The 21,875-nt window shown below is 37.9% G+C and overlaps 1 protein-coding gene across 3 annotated transcripts in view; it reads left to right on the top strand.

Annotated features, from left to right (window-relative positions):
* The window catches only part of LARP4B (La ribonucleoprotein 4B), a 55,802-nt gene extending 34,273 nt beyond the window's left edge, over nt 1-21,529 (top strand). For 2 of the 3 annotated variants that reach the window (XM_051610102.1, XM_051610100.1), the window contains 12 exons: nt 309-445; nt 1,002-1,105; nt 3,111-3,221; nt 3,718-3,771; nt 4,128-4,337; nt 8,212-8,318; nt 8,828-9,082; nt 10,539-10,584; nt 13,050-13,214; nt 16,193-16,317; nt 16,965-17,076; nt 17,638-21,529. In XM_051610102.1, coding sequence (XP_051466062.1) covers nt 309-445; nt 1,002-1,105; nt 3,111-3,221; nt 3,718-3,771; nt 4,128-4,337; nt 8,212-8,318; nt 8,828-9,082; nt 10,539-10,584; nt 13,050-13,214; nt 16,193-16,317; nt 16,965-17,076; nt 17,638-17,919 — 1,708 coding nt within the window. In that variant the 3' untranslated portion in view covers nt 17,920-21,529. The remainder of the gene's footprint in view (nt 1-308; nt 446-1,001; nt 1,106-3,110; nt 3,222-3,717; nt 3,772-4,127; nt 4,338-8,211; nt 8,319-8,827; nt 9,083-10,538; nt 10,585-13,049; nt 13,215-16,192; nt 16,318-16,964; nt 17,077-17,637) is intronic. The other variant, XM_051610101.1, reaches the window with a different exon arrangement.
* The last annotated feature ends 346 nt before the right edge of the window (nt 21,530-21,875 follow it).

Below are 21,875 nucleotides of genomic sequence, written 5' to 3'. Positions count from 1 at the left end.
GCACAACCAGTTCCAGTCAGTGGTCATTTGAAGTAATGAACTCCTAACAGTATTGTCAGTTTGTGGATGTAGGTGTGCTGCCTGAACAGGAAGATGCCAATACTGTTGGTGAAGGAAAAAAAAGACATTTTCATGTTTTCTGGGAAGAGAAGTATAGTAGGTGAATGGACTGGGGAGTTGGTGAAAATGCTGAAAACAAAACTTAATATAGATTTCTGCCTTCTGCTATGGGATGAGCTTTTGTCTGAAGTCTGTTGGCAAAAATTATGTCTGTGACATTACCCCATTTTTTTTTTCTTTCCCAACAGAGAAAATCTTGCCAGTGACATGTACCTTATATCACAGATGGACAGTGATCAGTATGTGCCAATAATGACAGTAGCAAACCTAGATCATGTCAAGAAACTCAGTACTGATATGGATTTGATTGTTGAAGTGCTGAGATGTAAGTAAAAATCCCTCAATGCTAGAAAGCATTTTGATTGTTGCTGTAGATCCAGATTTTTAAGCTCTCTTCCTTTATTTTATGTATCACAATAAAATGCCATACTTTTTCTGTAAAACATTAAATAAAGCAAGCAGCTTCCAATTTAGACCATGACAATTATAGGACTGCAGATCTATCAAAGTTACCTCATGTTTGATTTACTGAGTGAATCTGTGTGAATGAGAATAATCTGAGTTTAAATTATCAGAAAAGGCTACTGGATATTACCACTAAGGTAAGAATCAATGTGTGCCTTAGAAGAAAAAGCTAATTAATTGGAATTTTCTGCCCTGAAAAAGTAGAAAGACTTTGGAGACTTTAAGGAACGTGTCTACTCAGTTTCATATGTCTGAAAGCAGCCTCAACCATCTTCTGCTTGCTTCTTGATGTCCAAAAATATTTTAAGTTTAGCACAAAAAACTTTGCATTGTAAAACTGTGCCACAGCATCTCTCAGTGTGCAAAGCTGTTATGATTGCTGACAGCTAAAGTTGGTTTTTGTCTCTTTCTCTTAGCATTGCCTTTAGTCCAAGTGGATGAGAAGGGAGAAAAAGTTCGGCCAAATCAGAATCGCTGCATTGTGATTTTACGTGAAGTACCTGAATCTACCCCCATTGAGGTAAGTGTTTAATTGTTCCATAAAAAATGCTTTTCCCTTAGGATTTGGAAGTTAGATTTCTTCCAGTTTTCAATAAGCATATCACATTTCTTACTACATTGTTAGTTTCTATCAGTAGTTCTAAACCTTAGTTTATTGTATGTGTTTGGATAATAAATATGTTTGATAGAAGCGTGTTGCTTATAGGAAGTGTGTGGTAAAACCTGTAGCTCTGCAGAGGGCAGAAAAGGTAACAATGTGCTTGGTAGATACCATAATTTTCTTGGACTGTGGCTTAGCCATATGCACTTATCACTCAGCCCCTTGGATAAATAGCAAGTGAAGATGGGGAAGGTAGGTCTTAGAATGGAAAATGCCACTACTGCTTCCTAAAGCTTTTTAGGGTAAAGTATGTAAAGCTTTGCGAACGGTCCCTTGATGCTGAAGGTAGAGGTGTGAACAACTCACCAAGGATCTCCCTTAGCTTGGGGAATGAGTGTGAGTGTGGAGAACTTGATTCTTTAAAATATACTTAGTGCAACTCTGATGTAGCTGGGACTATGACTAATGGAAAGACTAGGGAAAAAAACTGTTTGGGCCATAGGTTAAACCACAGAATCTTAGAATGGTTTGGGTTGGAAGGGACCTAGTTCATTGTCTAGTTGAATCCCCCTGCATGGGCAGGGACACCTTCCACTAGACCAGGTTGCTCAAAGCTTTGTCCAACCTGGCTTTGAACACCTCCAGGGAGGGGGTATCCACAACCTCCCTGGGCAACCTGTTCCAGTGTCTCACCACCCTCACACGAAAAATTTCTTCCTAACGTCTAACCTAAATCTACCTTCTTCCAGTTTAAAACCATTTTGAATTTTCAAAAAGGAGGATAAGGCACAGATTGTTGATGATGGAGTGGTATTCTGATTTCCCCTCCCTTTAATTTTACAAGGAAGAATAAGGATTCTGAAAAAATCATGCTTCTTGATAGTCCTCATACAAAGATGAAAAGTACTGCAGATTTGTGGCCTAAGTAAACAGGAACATGAAAAAATGCTAAGAGGAATTGATGGGAAGAAGGTTAGGTATGCTATATACATAGCTTAAAAATATCAGCTGCTTTTAGCTTTCTAAATGAAATGTAACCTTTCAAAGATTGCCTAGGTTTTAATATTATAATTTTTTTGCTATCAAGTTTGTCAGGTTTGATGTATTAGCACTGGGTGGTCACTCAAGTCCTTAACAACAACAGAGTTCTGAAGAGCCTTTATTTTCGAAAGGGTGGTCTGAAGTGAAGATTTACACATTAAGTGTTAAAATTTGCCAAACTTGAAAATTTTAAGCTTAACTCTGAAGACACATTTTCTGGCACAGCGTGGCCAGGCTTTATTTTAAGCAGCAAAGTCACTGTAAAATGCTGTAAAAATTCTGTAAGGCTTCCCAAGTTGCTTGGCTTTTTGAGGCTGCTTGCCTCAACTCTGTGGCAATAATAAATAATATGCAAATGGATTAAAACAAATATCAAGTCCAAAGTGTGCTTTTTTATGTAGAAACTAGCTGATTGTATTTGAGGTAACAAACTCTGCTTTTGTCTGTAGACACTTCAGTTAAAGTGTATTTCCAGGTTTCTGCTGAAAGAGTGGGATTCTCTTATCCCATGCAGTATGCACAGGTTTTCTGGTGCCTCCATGGTTTTGGGGAACAGGGAAAATGGAAATTTTTCTGCACTTCCTGCCAATGTGTGTGTCACTATGGCCTAAATAGCTTATCTCCTCTGATTTAAAGGGAGCAGGCAACTTCTACGTGCAGTATAGCCTTAGACAATGCTTGTTTGAATTCCCTCTAGCTAGCCCGGAGACTGCAGAGAACTAACACTACTGAAGTTCTCAGTTCTGTTTTGTAACCCTGAAAGTGCTTTTTATCTTTCTTACCTGGAGTTCCAGAGTTCTGCATTTTAAATTGATGTTTTGTGCTATCAATCTTTTTTTCCCTACCCTTCTCTCTCCCTTCTTACCAAAACCACATTCCTTAGGAGGTAGAAGCACTGTTCAAAGGAGAAAATTTGCCTAAGTTTATCAACTGTGAGTTTGCCTATAATGACAATTGGTTCATCACATTTGAATCAGAAGCCGATGCACAGCAGGTAACGTTTTTTTAAGTATTTTAGAATATAGTACTAAACAGTGGTGGAATGAGGGTGGATTCAAGGGTCATAAATTCTATTATAAACGTGGAACAGTTTAAAAAGAAAAAGACCGAAAACTCTAAAAAACAGTAATGCTTCTCCTTAGCTAATACCCAGTTATCAGTACTGTTAAGCATAACCCTGTAGGAGTTTTATCTTGTTTGTATATCTTGGCTTCCTGGCCAAAACTATAATTTTTTTTGTAGTAAGACCATCAATATTTTGAGTGACACATTGAAACGCTTCAGTCATGAGAATTAAAATTCTGTTTTGATGCTACTGAAGCATTTCTGCAATTATAAATTAAATCTTGCTGAATGCAGATTATATATGAGGGATTTCTAGAGTCTAACATTAGCAGACTCTTCAGTAGCTGTTGTTAGGCTTAGGCTGCTGTCAAAACCTCAGTTTCCTTTGTTTATATTTGACAAATTTTATATTTATTCTTTCAAAGGCTTATAGATATCTCAGAGAAGAAGTGAAAACTTTCCAAGGAAAACCAATTAAGGTAAGTAGAGCTTTATGGGGTTTTTCTGGCAAGTGTGTATATATGTTCTGGGTTTTGTGGGGCTCACTGTGTTTTCTAGTATAAATTTAAGTGATCCAATCTTAGCAACCATTTGACCTGAAGGTGGGTTTTGAAATGTAGCACATGCCATTTTACTTCTCCTTTTCCTCCTTTCTGGCAGTGGTATATTCATCCAAGCATTAGGCCAGCAGGGAAGCATTCAGCTGTTTCTGCCTTCCTTGAAGGAGAAAGCAGTGACTGACAAGTGTCCAGTAAAAGTTGGAAAGCTGTTAGCTTGAGCCATCCTGATTTGATTTGAAAGGCTGCTGTAATAAATAATCTAATCTCCTTTGCAGGCAAGGATAAAAGCAAAAGCAATAGCTATAAACACATTTTTGCCAAAGAATGGATATAGACCTCTGGATATGAACCTCTACACACAGCAGCGCTACACCACATCCTTCTACTTACCTCCAGTATACAGTCCCCATCAGCAGTTTCCATTGTACAGCTTAATTGGCCCACAGGCCTGGTCAGCCACACACAGCTACCTTGACCCTTCATTGGTAAGTCTCTTGATCATGAAACACTTGCATTCCTTTCAAAGTTGGTATGATTTTCTTACAAAGTCTGGAGGTATAGGAAGTGCATATATCCTGAAGGGGGGAGTTAAAGATATTGATTCTTCTTGAAAAAGAGTTCTTCAAAATTCTTCCCATGATATACAAAATAAATTATTTGAAAACTGCAGCTGGTCTGAGATTGCAGTGGGATTCTCTTCTTAGCCTTTTGGTTTTTCATAGAATCATAGAATCATAGGGGTTGGAAGGGACCTCGAAAGATCATCTAGTCCAACCCCCCCGCCAGAGCAGGGTCACCTAGAGCACATCACACAGGAAGGCGTCCAGGCGGGTTTTGAATGTCTCCAGAGAAGGAGACTCCACAACCTCTCTGGGCAGCCTGTTCCAGTGCTCTGTCACTCTCACAGTAAAAAAAAATTTTCTGATATTCACCTTAAACCTCCTATGCTCCAATTTGTATCCATTACTCCTTGTCCTATCACTGGTCATCACTGAAAAAAGCTTAACTCCATCTTCTTGACACTCACCCCTTACATATTTGTAAACACTGATGAGGTCACCCCTCAGTCTCCTTTTCTCCAAGCTAAAGAGACCCAGCTCCTTCAGCCTTTCCTCATAAGGGAGATGTTCCACTCCCTTAATCATCTTTGTGGCTCTGCGCTGGACTCTTTCAAGCACTTCCCTGTCCTTCTTGAACTGAGGGGCCCAGAACTGGACAGAATACTCCAGATGCGGCCTCACCAATGCAGAATAGAGGGGGAGGAGAACCTCTCTTGACCTACTAACCACACCCTTTCTAATACACCCCAGGATGCCATTGGCCTTCTTAGCCACAAGGGCACATTGCTGGCTCATGGTCATCCTCCTGTCTACCAGGACCCCCAGATCCCTTTCACCCACACTGCTCTCCAGCAGGTCAGCCCCCAACCTGTACTGGTGCATGACATTTTTCTTCCCCAAATGCAAAACTGTACACTTGCCCTTATTAAACTTCATCAGGTTTTTCCCTGCCCAAGTCTCCAGCCTAAGTCTCTCTGAATGGCAGCACAGCCTTCTGGTGTGTCAGCCACTCCTCCCAGCTTGGTGTCATCAGCAAACTTGCTGAGATGGTTCTTTAGTAAATATTATTACCCTTTACAAAAATATTTTTTCATTAGAGTTCTGTTAGTAATGATTTAAAGCCTCTTTATTTTTATAATATGTAAGTGAATATAATGAAAAAACAATTCTGATACATACTGAATAAACCTAATGGAATCAGGTAAATAAGGATAGCTTAGTTTCTTGGTCTTCCAGCAGGAAAATAAGTTCTTGGTTAACGTGCTGAATTACCCTGTTTTACATTGTTACTTTTGCACAGAAAATGCCAACTTTTTTCTGCAATAAAAAAATAAATTATTTTTGCTAATTAATAAAAAAAAAAAACTTAATTTAAAAAAATCTTCGTAAAGGGGCTTAACAGTAAGGCTTAGAGCTAGGGTGGTAGCAGTAAGTCCTTAAATACTCTAATAGGACGTGCTGCATCCTACAGTGCTGCTTCCATTGTGACAGTCCCTTCAGGATTACCTTGGCCCCTTTTAGTCTGCCTTTGTTGTCCTACAAAAGCTAGCATGAATATAGTTTTCTGTAATGAGTGGGAGACTAAGTTTGTCTTATATGGAACCTTTTTCTTCCCGTGTAAATGCCTTTACTTGGGGCTAAAAGAAACTAGGGTAGCAATGCTAAAAATTAGAAGCTTTTTAGAGGTTTTTTTGGCAGAGGATTAAAGTGTCCTTGAACAAACTTGAGCAAACTTCCTGTATACTGAACAGCAGCTAATTAAAAAGTTGATGTGCTAAACACTTCACACACAGAGAAGGCAGCCAGAGGCCTTGCAGGGAAAGACTTTTTAAGGGGCAAGAAGAATGCAGAGGAGACAAGTTGGCATAGTGAACAATGTTTTTCCAGGAGAAAGCCACCTTATTAAGCAGCAGTGAATGTGATTCTTCGTCTAGATAAACTATTGTACTGTCTTGCTGTGGGATGGTGTAAGTAGTTGGAGAGCTCTGGTGCAGAAGACATAGATTAATTGGCCACAGGTTCAAGCACAGCATAATATGTATCTGCCTTATGTCATCCTGGAACTTTCTGTATTCCAGCAAGCTTACTAGTCCTGGCTGTTGGAGGAAGACATTGCAGGTTTGCCAGCATTAAAGGTCTTGTACCTTTCTTAGTAAAAAAGGAAAAATAACTGGCAGAGCTTTGCCTCCCACTGTTGTGCAGGATATTGCCATTGGTTAGCTGTATTTTGTGTATGTTCATGTCGTGTGATGTTTCTTGAACCTCTTTATAGAAGGAGCTGTATTTGAATAGAAATTTCTTGTGAGGAGAACAGGGACCACAAGGAACAATGACAGGAATAATTTTCATGAGACAGGGCTGCATTTTACATGTAGAGACTTGCGTGCAAATATAGCAGAAATTTCTCTCCTCCTTTGGCATAAACAGTAGCAGTGCTCTGTCTCATCTCTAATTTGAGATTAAATACACTCAGTAGTGTGGGCATACAGTTTTACTTCTGGAACTAGAGTATGGCAACACATGTCCTTAGAATTCTAAAACTACCTGCTTCTTCATCAGGTACTTAATAGTATTTGAAGAAAGATCCAGTTTGTCCTGCTTGTTAAATAAAGAAAAAACCCCAACCAACAGGTGTACTGCTGATGACCCATATTACTTCTGTAGATAGAACAAATGAATGCTTTTGGTATTACTTAAAAATGAATTATTTTTTTTTTCCCTCTATACATATCACCCATCCTTACAAAGAGACAAGGGGTGAATATTGATAGTGTCCCTTGAAGCAATGAGTTAAACTTTAGTTTTTATTTAGTATGTTCAGTGTTTTTTCATTATGCAATAGGTACAGTAGTTGCTTACTAGCTTTAACTGAATTTTACAGTGTTCCAAGTTATAACTATTAAAGCAGGCTAATGGTTTGGCATGACAGCTTTGGTGTTAAATTTTATTGTCCCTCTATTAGTGATTTGCTTTAAATTTGGAAGAAAGGTTAGACAAGCTTAAAGATAACTTTATAGGAAACAGTCTTACTTCCAGGTCTTTCTCATAATGTACTTACAGGTAGAAAGAATGCAACGTACAAGTCTTACTTTTCTGCTCTTTAGTTATTTTCAGGGAGAGAAGACATGCCTTTACTGTTGCTAGTAATAACATTTCCTAAATTAAACTCATTCATACATTTTAAAAAAAGGTGCTAGTGATGATGGAGAAAAAACATGCTTCAGATTTTGAGATACCTTGTTAATGCAAGACATTAATACACACCCCCAAAAAAAATCTTGCTATTGTTGCTTTCTTTGGGCAACAAGACAGTAATTGACATGTAGAATAATGTGGTAAGATATGGAAAGAATGAGGTCCACTTAACATCCATTTATTCTGTAGGCTTTTTTTAGGTGTCATGTGGAAGATAAGTAGAATGAGGAACTAAAGATTTTTCTTTTTACATACAAATTAAAAGAAAAACAATAGGCTTTGCAGGTCAGGCACTGACAAGGAAGTATATCTGTACTGTGAAGTCATGCGTAGTATGGTGTGAAATAGAGGAGTGTTACTTACGGCCAAGAATTTGGGCTCTTCATTTTTCAATCCTCTTAACAAATTATCAGAACTTGAATACATGTAGTGTCTGTCTTCTCAAAAACTAGCATTTTATGAGTTGATTACAAGGCAGTGGGCAAATGCTCTAGTGCTGTTTGAGCAATCTTAAGTTCCACCTGTGTAGAAGGACATAAGATGTAGTGTTAATAAAAAATACTACTGCGCTTATTTATAATTGAGCATGCAATATATTCTTTAGGTTACACCATTTCCAAATACTGGATTTATCAATGGGTTCACATCTCCAACCTTCAAGCCTGCTGCTTCTCCATTGACTACACTCAGACAGTATCCTCCCAGGAACAGGCAAGTTAAACCATCTTTTAACATATTTTCTTATCTGGTATGTGGGGTTTTAATCTGCTTATTTTAGTAACACCAGCTACCTTGAAAATACTTGCAAAATTGAACCTGGTGCAAGGTTAAGTGAGGCCAAAGGGCAGATGGTGCTGCTATTGTTAGTGGATGTACTTTTTCTAAAGGTAAATGACTGATTGGAAGCCAAGAACTTCTGTTTAGGGTAGTGTGTTCAGATGAAATACCCTGAATGATGGCTTGTGATCAGTAATATTATTCATACAGTATTTTCAGTTTCTGAAAGCAAAGTAGCTTTCAGTAAAGCTGTATGAAAATAGACAGTGGAAAGTTTAATTTTGATATTTCACATGAGCTGTTAAAATGAATGTTTATCATTCTTATAAATGGAGTGCACAATTAAGGACTAAAGATCTTGCTTCTTCTGAGGCCTAAGACTATACAAAGAATTCAGAAGATCTCTGATAGTACGTATGTTGAAATGACTTTTGAATTTGTAGGAATCCTAGCAAGTCTCATATACGACATACAATACCCAGTGCAGAAAGGGGACCTGGGCTTCTAGACAGTCCTACAATATTCAACTTTTCTGCTGATCGTTTAATCAATGGCGTCAGGAGTCCACAGACGCGGCAGCCAGGACAAAACAGGACACGGATGCAGAATGCTACCACGAGTTACACCAAGAGGGAAGTAGGAACTGGACGGATGGAGCAGACCAGCGTTGACACCTCTCCTGGATTAGGTAGAGGGAGGTGAGTGTGTGCTGTAGTTGTCCCCTTGAACAACTTGGTATTGCTGCTTCTAAACTACTTCTTTTAGTAAAGAGGTATGGTACCAGTACTGTTCTTGTTACTATTTTAAACTGAGACTGTCTCCTCGCAACGCTAAAATCTTGGAAAGAGCTTAAGAGAAAGTGCTAAATATAGAACAAATGCAAAATGGACTTGCACACTTTCCTACCAAATGAAAATCATTAACGGCAACTGATGAACAATTTACAGCCATGAGATCTAATTCTCTATCCTTTCTTCATGCGTTGTAGGAAAGTTTTTGCATATTATGTATTTGACTTTAATGAAGCTGTTCTGCCATTCCATTGTTCAGCCATGTAGATTGTGCACCTGAGCCTGTATTGGTGGTTCTCACTGTTAATTTTTTCAGTTGAAAGACCAGAATTCTGCCCAAATTAGTCATCTACAATAAAAAGATGATGGATTGGCATGGAGGGAGGAAAAAGGATTACTGTTGTTATGCAGTGTAAAAAAAAACCACCAACAACAATAAAAATGAAACCACAAAACAAAAACCACCTGGGGAGCTGAAAATAAGTGGTACCAGTATTAATGTGAGAAGTCAGTTGGTTTATTTTCAATTTTTTTCTATACAATACAGTTCTGCTAAGGGCTTTACAAAGGTACTGTGCAGCTATGTTTAGTGATGGCTGTGTCTCCAAGTAAATCACATTTTGAGTAACTTACTGAATTGGAAGATAACTCATGATCCTCTATTAGACTTGTGTCACTGCAAAATTAAATGGGGATTTCATGCAAGGATTGTAATACTTTCCTAAATCTAATTTGCTAAATTGTGTTCTAACTAGTGGATGCAAGTATGATTAAGGAAATAGGAAACCAGATTGCTCGATAGACTGCAATGAGCTAGAGGAATAGTCAGTACTTAAATTTATATTCTGATGTTTTGGTATTGAATACATTTAGAATATTGAAAGTCAAACCAAAAACTTTGGAAAATATATTGAAACTGAGTTAAAGGCATTGCAGATTTTGAACTGCTGCTTAGAGGGGCTTTACCTGAGGCAGGGTTGGGGAAAAAGTACTAAAAGTGTTTTTGGGGAGCTTTACCAGAATTGAAAAGAGCCATATTTGACATGTAGATATCAAAACAAAAACCTAAAAACCTTTACTTGGGATATTGAAAGGTTTTGTCTAAGCCTTAGATGTAATTGGCACTGAGATGCTTTTAACACAGGAGTTGTTTGTAAACAGTGTATTCTTATGCTAACTTGGTTAAGATCCATACCTTTATTTTAATGAGACCTTGTTAGAATTTTTTCCATAAAACATTTTTAATAACCTGTTTAGAATGAAGATGTATTCAATAGCTATTTCAGTTACTTTCTCCTGTTTTTACCAACTGCTTTCCATTCATTTATAGGCAAGGTTCTGATAACTGCTTTCTTTCCCTTAGGAAAAACTCATACGGCTACCGAAAGAAAAGGGAGGACAAGTTTACAGTGAGTGTTCATGATTGTATTTGTCTATAATAAAAATAGGGTAACAAGGCAGTAGTATGGGTATTATGTGGACTAGCAGGTGAGATAGGTTATTGCAGAAGCAATTGTGTGTCACAGTTGACTGAAGACAGCAGCTCATTGGAGTCACATGAGTTCACTGTATTTGGGTATCAGAGAAGACTGTCCATGCAGAAGTCAGCAAAAAGTTTAAATTACTCATTTATAGTAGCAAAACATATCCAGCTTAGTGTTTGTCAGCATTCCAGTGTTCATGTTCAGGGGAGCTAAATAGCTAAGCTAAAGTTCAAAACACTTGATTATTCATGTTCTTCAGTGTGTACATTTTATAGATCCGTGTGTCACAATATATACCTGGAATGTTAGTTCTGTGGTCAGTTCTGTTTCTTAAATGCCTCTCCAAGTACCATTTAAGAAGGTTATGCTAACACTATTGAACTATTACAATTTTGCTAAACTTAAATTCTTAAGTTGAATACCTCAATAGTCTTGATAGATACTTTAAAAGGATGGGCTAGACATTGTCTGGAAAAAACAATTTTTTGGGGGTAGGACTTAAGGTTTGATTTTGATAGAACCTGACACTCCTCTGCAACTTGTTTTTGCCACACATGGAATGTTCATGAAGTAGAACCAGATTCTTTCTGTATTCATGTTACAATTGCCAACTGCATCAGCCAGAACACTTTCTTAAAGGTCTGGAATTGTATTTGTGGCTTCTGCTGTTGAGTAGCCTTTAGAGCACTTGAATAAAGAAGTATCAAGGTTCGGAGAGCATAAAACAACAAGTGATTCCTTCCCTTTGGTTGCTTTTAGTTCTTGCCAGACTTTTTGAAGTTCAATGAGATCAGATTACATGTAGGATTATCAATATTTCTATATTTTGCCCTTTCAAAGCTACTTGAATTTTGAGATGGATGTTTTCCTATCAACATTTTTTTTCTGTCTTTGAAAGAACGAGGAAGCAATACAGGTTAGGCGTATAATTGAGTGACTGGAGTGAAAGATTATCTTGGACATTCTTACTGAGCAGAGAGGCTCTTCTGACTCAGTTGACTTTAAAGGTTATTTTAACTTTGAATGTAAAACTGGTAGACATGATTTCTTTGGAGACCCACCATTCCCTTCTCTCAGCAGCAGGCTTTAATTGCAGCCTGTGCAGCCAGGTTCCTTCAGCCCCTGAATCTTTAGTCTGTACTATCCATCAATGCAACTTGAACAGAAGTGAGAACTGCTGCACAGCCACAACTGTACACACTGGGAAGGGGCATATCTGAAGTGAAAGATTAAAATTTGACCCATTTAGGCTGTGGAAATAATTGAATCCAAGATCCTGATTCTTGTGTGATGCTGTAGTGTATACAGGACATCACTAGAACCAGTTGTATTTGAATGGAGTGATGGCTTCTTTCGATTATTTTCTGTTTTAAGGAAAATTTAGACAATCTATTACTTCAGTCTCATTCAAGAAAACTAAGTGGTGTGGTTTGAAGAACTGTTAAGAAAAAAAAAGGGAGGGGGATGTTCTTCTTTTCCAGTTTGAGCTGGATGAGTATAGTCTTTCTCTGTGACCCTTTGACAAGTCATCTGACTTCTATTTTTGGTTTGCATCCTCCATCGCTGTGTTCTGGCGGGTAATGCTGGGTCAGTAGCAGCCCTAGGAGTTACAGTCATTCTTGCCTGTATTCTCTTCTTACTTCCCTCTTGACATAACATTTCTGTTGACTTAAACTGTAGTTTGTGAAAAGATTTCGAGCTTAGTTTTGTATCTTTTGCCCTTCATGAGAAGGAAGGGGAAAACCAAGTATTGCAACACCTTTCTTTCTGTCCAGAAGCATTTTTCTCACATTTAGGCCATCTTGGTTATGTATCCATTTTCCTTTTCAAATTAAGAAACATCCCAAAGACTGCTTTGCATTTGGTATTCTGAAGCAGATCATCTTAGCACAGGCCTGAGCAAAGTCATGAAACAGTTACTTCTTTGTTTACATTAAGTTAATGGGTAACTTCAGTTACAGCATATTACAAGAGCAATTGGTGTTGACTCCCCTCTTTCATTTAGAATGCTGCCAACTGCACATAAATGGACTTGATGGACTATATCATGATACCTCAACCAGGCTGTTTTCCTGTCTGTGTCAGTGTGTCCATCCTGAAGAAAGGGTCAGCAAGAAGACTTTTATTACTATACCAGTATCACTAAAGCTTATGTATAGGGAATTTTTAAGGATGCTTATGACATTCCATTTAAATAATAGTCAGATAATGTAACGGCAACAGTGGAAAACGAAAGCATCTATTCATCAGTACTGTGTGGGTTTTTCTGGGAGGTGGGATGGGGGAGGCCTCTCCAGGGCTTCACAGATATAAATCAAATGGTTTGAAGTGCCATGTATGTCTTTTCTGTCACCCAGTGCAGTAACCTCAATATATTATTTCTATTCCAGAGAGGCCAAACACAGTCTCCACCACCTCCAAAACCTCCATCTCCTAGCTTTGAATTGGGTTTATCTAGCTTTCCTCCATTACCTGGGGCTGCTGGTAATTTAAAGACTGAAGACCTTTTTGAAAACAGACTGTCCAGTGTGGTAATAGGAACGTCAAAAGAAAGAGTGAGTAGCCAGTCTTCATTTTGCTTTGGAAGCCAAAGAATTGCATACTACTTGTTTTTAGGTTTGGTGGTTTAACATGCATTGTAAGAAATGCTTTTTAAAAACAGCTGTCAAATGATGTGCAGCAGCCTTCTTCACTCATCTTAGAATTTGCTGGGTATTCTTTGAAATTGTGTGGCATGTAAGTACCAGTATAAGTAGATGTTAATAGCAGAGGTTAGAAAATAGATTCTTTGCTGTTCATAATTGCTGCAGGCTTTTTGATAGACCCAGGTGAAAAGTACATGATAAATTTTCCTCCTGTTTGAAAGTCAGACTTCTGAGTTGCATATAAAACACTTTAAAGTGACAAAGACAAACTTTTAAGCACTGAAATGTAAAGAAGCTGCTTAAATAATCTCCATACACAAAGCATCATAGCTGAACAAGAACTGTTACCAAAACCAGCTGGATCCCAGCGTTGTCTTGTCTTACTTGGAAAGATAAAAATACACCAGAATGAGTTGGCAACCACTGCTTTCTAGATGTAGCAGAAATGGAATTGAAAATTAATGTTCAGTAGCTTTTCATTGATTTCATTCCTAGAACTTTCTCTACCATGCCATCTGTGAGTGACAGGATGTTCTCCTCCATCAAGCCTCCTAACTCCATGCACTATGGAACATTCTAGGCTGAGGAAGTCTATGTTGGCTTCTTTTTGGTGCTAGTTCTCAAGTTAACCAGTGTTGTTCTAGCTATACTACAACTGAAGAATTTAACCCCCGGATAGAGCACTGCAAGGCAACCTGATGAAGTACCAAATTTCCTCTCATTTCTTCTCACTAAAACCAGTCTGTTGCAGAAGTGTTTTCTTCTGTGTACATGTGCCAGGGGTGGATAGGGAGGGTTTTATTTGATGAAGGAAAGAGGAAGCAGCAGGGCAGCCTGCATCCAAAGCAGTGGTTTCACAGACAAGCCATTTGTTCTGTCTCCTGCAAGTGATAAGAGGGACAGCTACACTCCAGGAGTGCATTTTTTGGGGAATGTGCAGGTCAGTGCCATGGTAAGAGCAATATTTAACTTACTGTCAGCCAGTGCTCCATCTTGTAGTCTGTTCTCAGACAAGATCTAGCTATATTTAAAGTATTTTACCTCTTACTAATTCTGAAGTGGTTTTGGCTGTCATATTTCAGATTTCAAAATGTAATGGCAGCACATGCTGTTGATACTGTAGCTGAAAACCCATTGCTCCTCCCATTACAAGTCTAGTACTTGTTTTGCACTGTACTTATTATGAAGAACTTAGACTTCTGCCCTGTTGAGGTACTAAGGTTTTATGATAGTGCAATGCATTGTTACATTAAAAAGCTCCTTTGATATCACAGTTTCTTTTTCGGTCTTGCATGAGTTAGTCTGTACCATTATGTGGAATAAAGAAATTGCTCTGTCTTTTCCTTGTTGGCATTAAGAAGGAATAAGATAAGAGCAGCTGACTCCAAAGAGTGTTTGTGTTCCACTGCAAAGGTGTTTCAGTTAATATTAGAATCTTGGCAATGTAGACAGGCAGCCTTTCACCTTGATCTTAGCATGGTTTTGTGTCACCTGACTTAGCATTATGAGGTGCTGCAGTAGTTACATGGTGCTGCTCTTGTTCTGTAGGTGGGTAAGTCCACTCTACAGAATCTGAGTGAACTGAGGAGGTATAATTTCCAGCAATTGCTATCCAAGCATCATATATTTCTGCACTTTACTTCCAGGTGCTCTTCTAGATGTTGCTCTGGGGAACTGGCAGGTGTTAATCATCTCCCATTTTCTGACTAGGAAGCTGCAGCAGGGTCAGACCAGGGGCTGAGTGTTCTGGCCTAGGAGCAGCACTTGTCTGCCCTACTGAAGCTATTCACTCTTAACCACGTACCAAGGTTTGATGCATTTGGGCCAGAATACTCAGCAACTTGCCATTTCAAGCATTTGCACACACTGTTATAATGAGTAAAACTATAGAAGCTGTTCTTTTATTTCTAAATATCTACATTTGATGGTTTTACTTTTACTTTGAGTAAAACTAGGCTTAGATCTAATGCAGTAATCTGTGGTGCCTGATGTAAAACACTGCCATAAAATATCATTTTCCTTTCTAACTGACCACAGGAGTCTCACATTTTATGGCATTTGAATGGTGGCTTGGCTGTGGGGAAGGGGTGACTATCTTGGTCCTTCTGTGCTTGTCTTGTCTCATTGCTCTCCCTGCTGCTTACCAGAATCTGTTTTGCTTCTAGAGTCAGACAGGTCAGAAGAAGTATGAAAAACATAGCACTTTTTAAAACAAAATTATTATAAATGTCAAGAATATATTTTTTCAAGATAAAAAATATTCTTTCTCTTACTTGAAACTATTTGGCCTTTATCTGCAAACAGTATCATTTGGGACTAGCAGAATGTGTTGAGGACTACAGAAAAATCCTCTCTAGCTTGGTAACAAATCATGGTATGGTGTAAGAAAGGGACTTTTAAATGATGGTCATATATCTTATTTGGCAAAAAGTTTTTAGGTTAGGGTTTTTTAGTAACAGTTGTTGGGATAATGCAGAGTTACAGCTTTGAAGACAACATTCCTTAGTGCATAACTCCAGAAGACTTTTGTCTGAACAGGCTAAGTATGGTTATGGGAACAGACACAAAGTCTACTTTGTCACCAGGAGGTGCAAAATTCTCAGGTTGAAATAAGAGATTTTGTCATCCAGATGTGTCCCAAAGGGAACTAAGCTTCCAACTTTTTGGGAAAGATCCCCACAGTGTGTGGTTTATTTGTATTTCTAAGTAATAGCACAAGGGAAAGCCTTAGTTGTTGCAATGTATATCTTGCATCCCCTGTATCTTCCTGTAGTCATTTACCCTTATAAGTCAGCTTGTAAACTGTTGCCCAGTTGTGTTAATTTTCAGGCAGACCATATTAATTGAATATTGTGATTGCCCTTCTGAGCCTTTTTTTTCTCCTTCAGAACATTAATGTGGATGCAAGTACCAACACTATTCCATCGGGAATTCCTCGAGAACCAGTGGTGCCAGTTTCTTCTACACCGCCCAGGACGTTTGAAAGGTCTCCTTCGCCTTCCCAGTCTTCTGAGTAAGCACTTAATTACGTGGTTGTAGTTATTCTCCCCTGATTCATGTTTGCATTTTCTCTCCTCAGAAGGCTGGGTGGAACACTGTAAATAGTTACTAAAATCTTAATCAACGAAATAAATTATATTTTGTTGTCTATTGTAGTAAAGGCAATAAAATCTTCTGAACAATATTGTAGTAGTGATTCAGTCATAATAGTTATTCAGCAAACAAAAGCTTAGTGGTGTGTTTAGTCTCTGCAAGTGTTTAACAGTTGAATGAACAACTTACTGTCTGTTATTTAGATAGCTTTGACGCGTAGAGGGTAAACCCATGATGCTGCGAGCAATACCATTGTCCATGTAATAAAAGTCTTCAGTAAGACTTTATGTGGAACCTACAAATCAAACTGAGGTGTTTAAGTAGTAGAAGTAAGATAACTGAATAATCAAATGCTATCAGAAAGTCACAAAGTACGGTTAGTGTCCAGTTCTACAGGAATATATATTTTTTAGCATTTTTAAATGCTATGCTGGCTATAACCTGCTAGGCAAATTATAGCTATAACTTCTTATAGTCATACTCAAAGTTTTAGACTCATTATTAGATTAGTCACCTATCCTGAAGTTTCACTTTTCACGAGCTGTGCTTCCTGCTGGATGCTTACAGGGATTCCAAGGTTGTGGATAAACAGCAGAGAGAGACACAGAGTACAGAAAGGCTTTCTTCTTCCACACTCAGTACTGCATGTAAATCGGTACAAGTCAATGGGGCTGCCATAGTAAGTGACCTTATTACTTCAGTTTCTCTTAATGATCTGCTTTGATGCATTTAACAGAATATTGCTTCCATTGCTACCCACTGCTGTAATCATGTAAGCCCAACATGCTTAAATTTGTGTTGGTGGCCTCATGATTACTTGCATGATACAATTATGCAATTAACAGCACAGAAGCGTTCCAGATAACTCGGGGATTAGTAGCTCTATCTGAATTCTCTTCCTGGTAGTATATTTTGGATAGAAGCATTAAAACATTAACACACGTGTTGCTATTTAAACCAGAGCATTCATTGTCTTTCAGCTGTTCTACAGTTTCCTTGAAGGGAATTCTTTTGCCCTATCACAGTACCCCATTTTTCTGGCGTAGCATTTCGCATTTTACCTTGTCTTGAGCCTTACTCTCTGTACAGCTTCTGTAAACCTCATGCTCAAGCCCTTATTGGCATGCTTTTGTGCAATAGTCTTTGGGGACAAAGGGGCCTTTTCTGTTCAATAAGTAAACTATTTTTCCTCAGGATGCTGTGTTTAACTCTGCTGTCCTCTTTGCTTTCTGTTTCACAGGAACTCCGAAAACCAAGTTACGCAGAAATTTGCCAGAGAACAACTAAGGATCCTCCTACATTGCAACCCCAGAAAGAACAGAAGCCAAACACTGTAGCATGTGGGAAAGAAGAAAAAAAGCCCACAGAAACAATAGAGAAAAACAGAGAACCTCCTCCTGCAAAGTCACATCCTGGACAACCCAAAGACCAGAGGAGACAGTCAGGACGCAGATCGTCCCCTCCAGCTGTTGGCAAACGCTTAAATAAAGAACAGAATACCCCTCCAAAATCTCCTCAGTGAAACTAACACCTGGGAGGGATTTGAAAAGAGGTCTGCTTCCCACAAATTAAACCCATGTTCCCACTGAGATACCTGAGAATGAGTTGCTGGTTAGGAGCTTGCAGTGATACTAGGCATTTAACAATGCCTGCAAGTTATTTTTCTGTGAAATACATTTTTCCCCTCTTGAACAAACATTCTATTTTTTCTGAATATTTCTGGATAGCTGTTCTAAACCTTACATTTAGGTTGGTGCTTAGTTGGAGGTGAAGCTTAGTGTGATTATTTTTTTCAAGATGTAAAATATTTGTCTTTAAAAAAAAAAAATCAACTTTTTATTAAGCCTCTCTGTGGCTGTGTGAGTGCAAGCTCTGTATAGTGAGTTTTTTCTAAACTGTTAAGCAGAAACGTGCTGCTGCAATATTTTTAATAAACTGGTCTGCAAGTACATATCTAAAGTGTCCAAAAGACTGATAACGGCAGCTAGTGTGTAGAGTGCAAGGAAGTAGATATATTTTACAAGTTAGTATGTGACCTTGAAGATTTTTTTTTTTATTGGGCTGCTGTACTATGTGTCAGCAAATGAACTTGCACTTTTAGGTTCAACAAGTAGTTGTTTCTAGCGTTTTTAAAAAGTTTAATCTTTTTTTGATGTTTTGCACACACAGAATGAATCCTACGGAGCACCATAGCAGTCTTTCTGAAACACTTCCTTTTTTTGACTTACTGCAAGCAAGTAACCATCTTCTCACTCCAGAATAAAAGTGATGTTATAATTTGCAAATACAAAGCACATTCTGAATAGAAGGAATTAAGTCTGTGAGCTTCTATGGTGGTGAAGCCTGTTAGTGGATGTTATCAGGAGAAAGCACTGTCGCCTTCTTGTGATAACCTCAGCTTCCCTGTGCTTGTAAGGGAGTTAACTGAGTCAGCGCTGTATGTTCTGGTTACCCCTGTGCTCTCTGGAGACTTTTTTTTAAACTCGGCCCCAAGTGCTCTTTGAAAGAGTTCATATCTTAGTCAACCTTGTGTTGACATCTTCCTGTAACTGCAAGCATTGGCATAGGGATTTAAATTTTTTTCAGGACGTGAGATAATGGTGTTTGTTTTGTGTGGTGGAGGAAGAGATCCCTGATATTTGCCTCTGGGATGAGGTTTCTCACACTTATTTACTTTAGAAGTGATGCGCTTTCTGAAGGACAAGGATGCACTAAATTAGCAAGTTTCTAATAAAGTTGAATATAAATTATTTTTGTTTTAAAATGCCTAAAGTTTTTCTTTAAGTGTTTAAACTGCAGGAATTTCAAACAAAACTCATTCCTGCTGACTATGACAGTACAGTTTATTCCACAAAAATGTTTATTTAAACAACTGGTTTTTTTAAAGAATTATTTCCATCCAATATTTAAAGACTTGAATTTTATTTAAACTTGAAAATGACTTTGCCTTAACTTTTGTACAAGACAGCTTAGAGTTAATGAGGTCTGACCCCGTGGAGGGTTAGCATGAGTGGAATACAGAATTACTCAGTTACAGTATGTATCTATTGTCACTGGTCTTACTGGGTAAACATACTGTAGTACAGGAACTAGCAGCAGTTTTTGTAATATACCTTAAAGATCTTAAACAGTTGATCTTTTTCAGATTGTTGAAAAACCTGTAAATGCAAATAGTCAATACTGTATTAAATATGTGCACTTGGAAGTGTGTGCTTTGCTTGTACAGTTGTAAATAATCAGAACATATAAAAAGGTACCCTAAAGAAAAAAATCTGATAAAAATTATTGATATTATAAATGTTGCTGTTGAGCTGGATGTAGATAAACTAAATGTTGTGGTTTGAATATTACTTTAATTTGTTGTTTTTTCTTTTTCTTATTTTATTCTGGTGTGCTGAACTGACTCTGCCTCTTCACTGCAAAAGGGAAATGGAACGAAAGTCTTATTTGAAAGCCCTCAAATGTTTTCCTAAGTCCCTCTAAAAACAAGCAATGTAACCAATTCAAAAGTGTTCTGCAATGTAAATAATGAATTTCAGCAGTCAAACTAATTTTAAGTCATTAATAAAATCAAATTGAATTGGAAGAAAACTTTAGACTGCTACAAAAATAATACACACTGAAGCTTACTTGTCTGCTTTCAAGAGTATCAAAGCTTTCCTTAGTGTATGATTCATGGAATGCAAAGTAACTATAGAATTTGACTCCGGATAAAATTCCTATTACACACATCAATTGGTAACTAGTTGACCTTTTAAATCCAGCCTGTTGAATGCTGCAGAATCGGTCAAAATAGGGCATGCTGGAATCTGTTGATTTTTCGTGTTTAAAAAGCGCACTTTGTGAATGCTGTGGGAGGAGATGGGACTCTGACAACATCACCAAAACTGCTCGACTAGTTCTGTCATTGGATTTTTAATACACTTCTCCTTTCCCCCCTGGCAGTGAAAATGGTGGCTAGATTTTTGTATGGTTTAGGCCAGCTGTATGATTAATTTTGTTTGTCTGCTGCAAGTGAGAGGCTTACCAGCTGCTAACCATCACAAGTGGTTCCTTACAGTGACTGTACAGCTGGTCATAATGCTCAGCTGGTACCTAAGGTGATCCATTGAGACCAGCAGGATGTGTTGTGCTGTTCTAATGTATTCTGCTGCCATTTGTGCTAGGTCAATACACTGTAATTACTGCTTTCCCAGCAACAGTCTGTTGCATCAAAAGTTTAAACCTTCCTCTGATGTGGTTTTTTTATAGCTTTTTTTAAAAAAGAAAGAAGTGACACGCCAAATAGCTGTGTAATATACAACTTATCCTTCCTGCATTTTACTTTGAGGTATTTTTTTTTTTCCACTCAATGACAAAATGGAGTTTTCAGAGTAGAGTTGTGAAGTTGCATGCAGACTGTTGCTACGATACATAGAGAAATTAAAAAAATGTGGCTTTTACAATGAAAAACCTCCCAAAAGCAGTAGCTGAGTTACAGGTTCAGGGATACTATCATTAAAATTGGCATTTTTACCTTGTTAGGATTGTGTGGTGATGCTTTTCATTTTGAAAACAAGTCAAAATGGGATCTGAGACCCTTCCAGGAATTAAAAAAAAACAACAAACCAAAACAAAACCAAAGGTTGCTTTGAAAACTTAGTGTCATTTCAGACAAGTCCCCCACCATGACACTGTCATTTGCCACTTAGAAATCTGTGAACCGTGGGAAATTTTTGATGTTGCTGCATTATCCTTCCAAGACTTCAGCAGTTGGCATCAAAAGGCCCTTTTTTGAGAGTGATGCAGTGTATCACAAGCAACAGCTGACTGTAATATGCATACCTATCTCTATCTCCTTCAGCTAGCTACAGTTAGGGGATTTTATGTGCTTTGTAACCTATTACACTAATAGCAGCAGACAATCCACGATTTCTAAGGAGACCTAACAGCTGCCAATTCGTGACATGGAAGTGTAATATGGGAGCCTTCTTGAGGGTTTTTGTTTTTGTTCTTCTTCCATTAAGACTGGAATCAAGCTTACATGTAAACTATCAGTAATTTAAGTTTCCTTTTGTGTCATAAAATGTAAAACTGTCTAATTTGAAAAAAATATGTAGGTTATGAAAAATAAAGATTTAGGCACTGTTGAATTCCTGATTTTTTTAATTAAACCTTTCTTCAGCAGTATTTTTCATTACCTTTTGTCTTTTGCTCCCATTTTTGGAAATTGTATATTTCTAATTTTGGGAAAAATGTATCTTTGCTTGCTTTACTGTTCAACACAGCTGTTGTAACCATCACCTAAGGCTATGTAGCAGCAGCAAAAACACCTGTGACAACTGTGAAGGCAGTTCTGTTTTAAGAAGTTCTGTAACTTCTTAAAAAAAATACACAAAAAAAACCTGATGTTTTGTTTACTAGAGGCTATAATCTGTAATGGCTTAGATGTAGCCTTCATAGAATCATAGAATGTGTGGGGTTGGAAGGGACCTTTAA

The sequence above is a fragment of the Apus apus genome, chromosome 2, assembly GCF_020740795.1.
Source record: "Apus apus isolate bApuApu2 chromosome 2, bApuApu2.pri.cur, whole genome shotgun sequence".
In the NCBI taxonomy this organism is placed as follows: Eukaryota; Metazoa; Chordata; class Aves; order Apodiformes; family Apodidae; genus Apus; species Apus apus.
The sequence above is the reverse complement of the archived record's forward strand: the minus strand, read 5'-3'. Positions and strand labels throughout refer to the sequence as shown.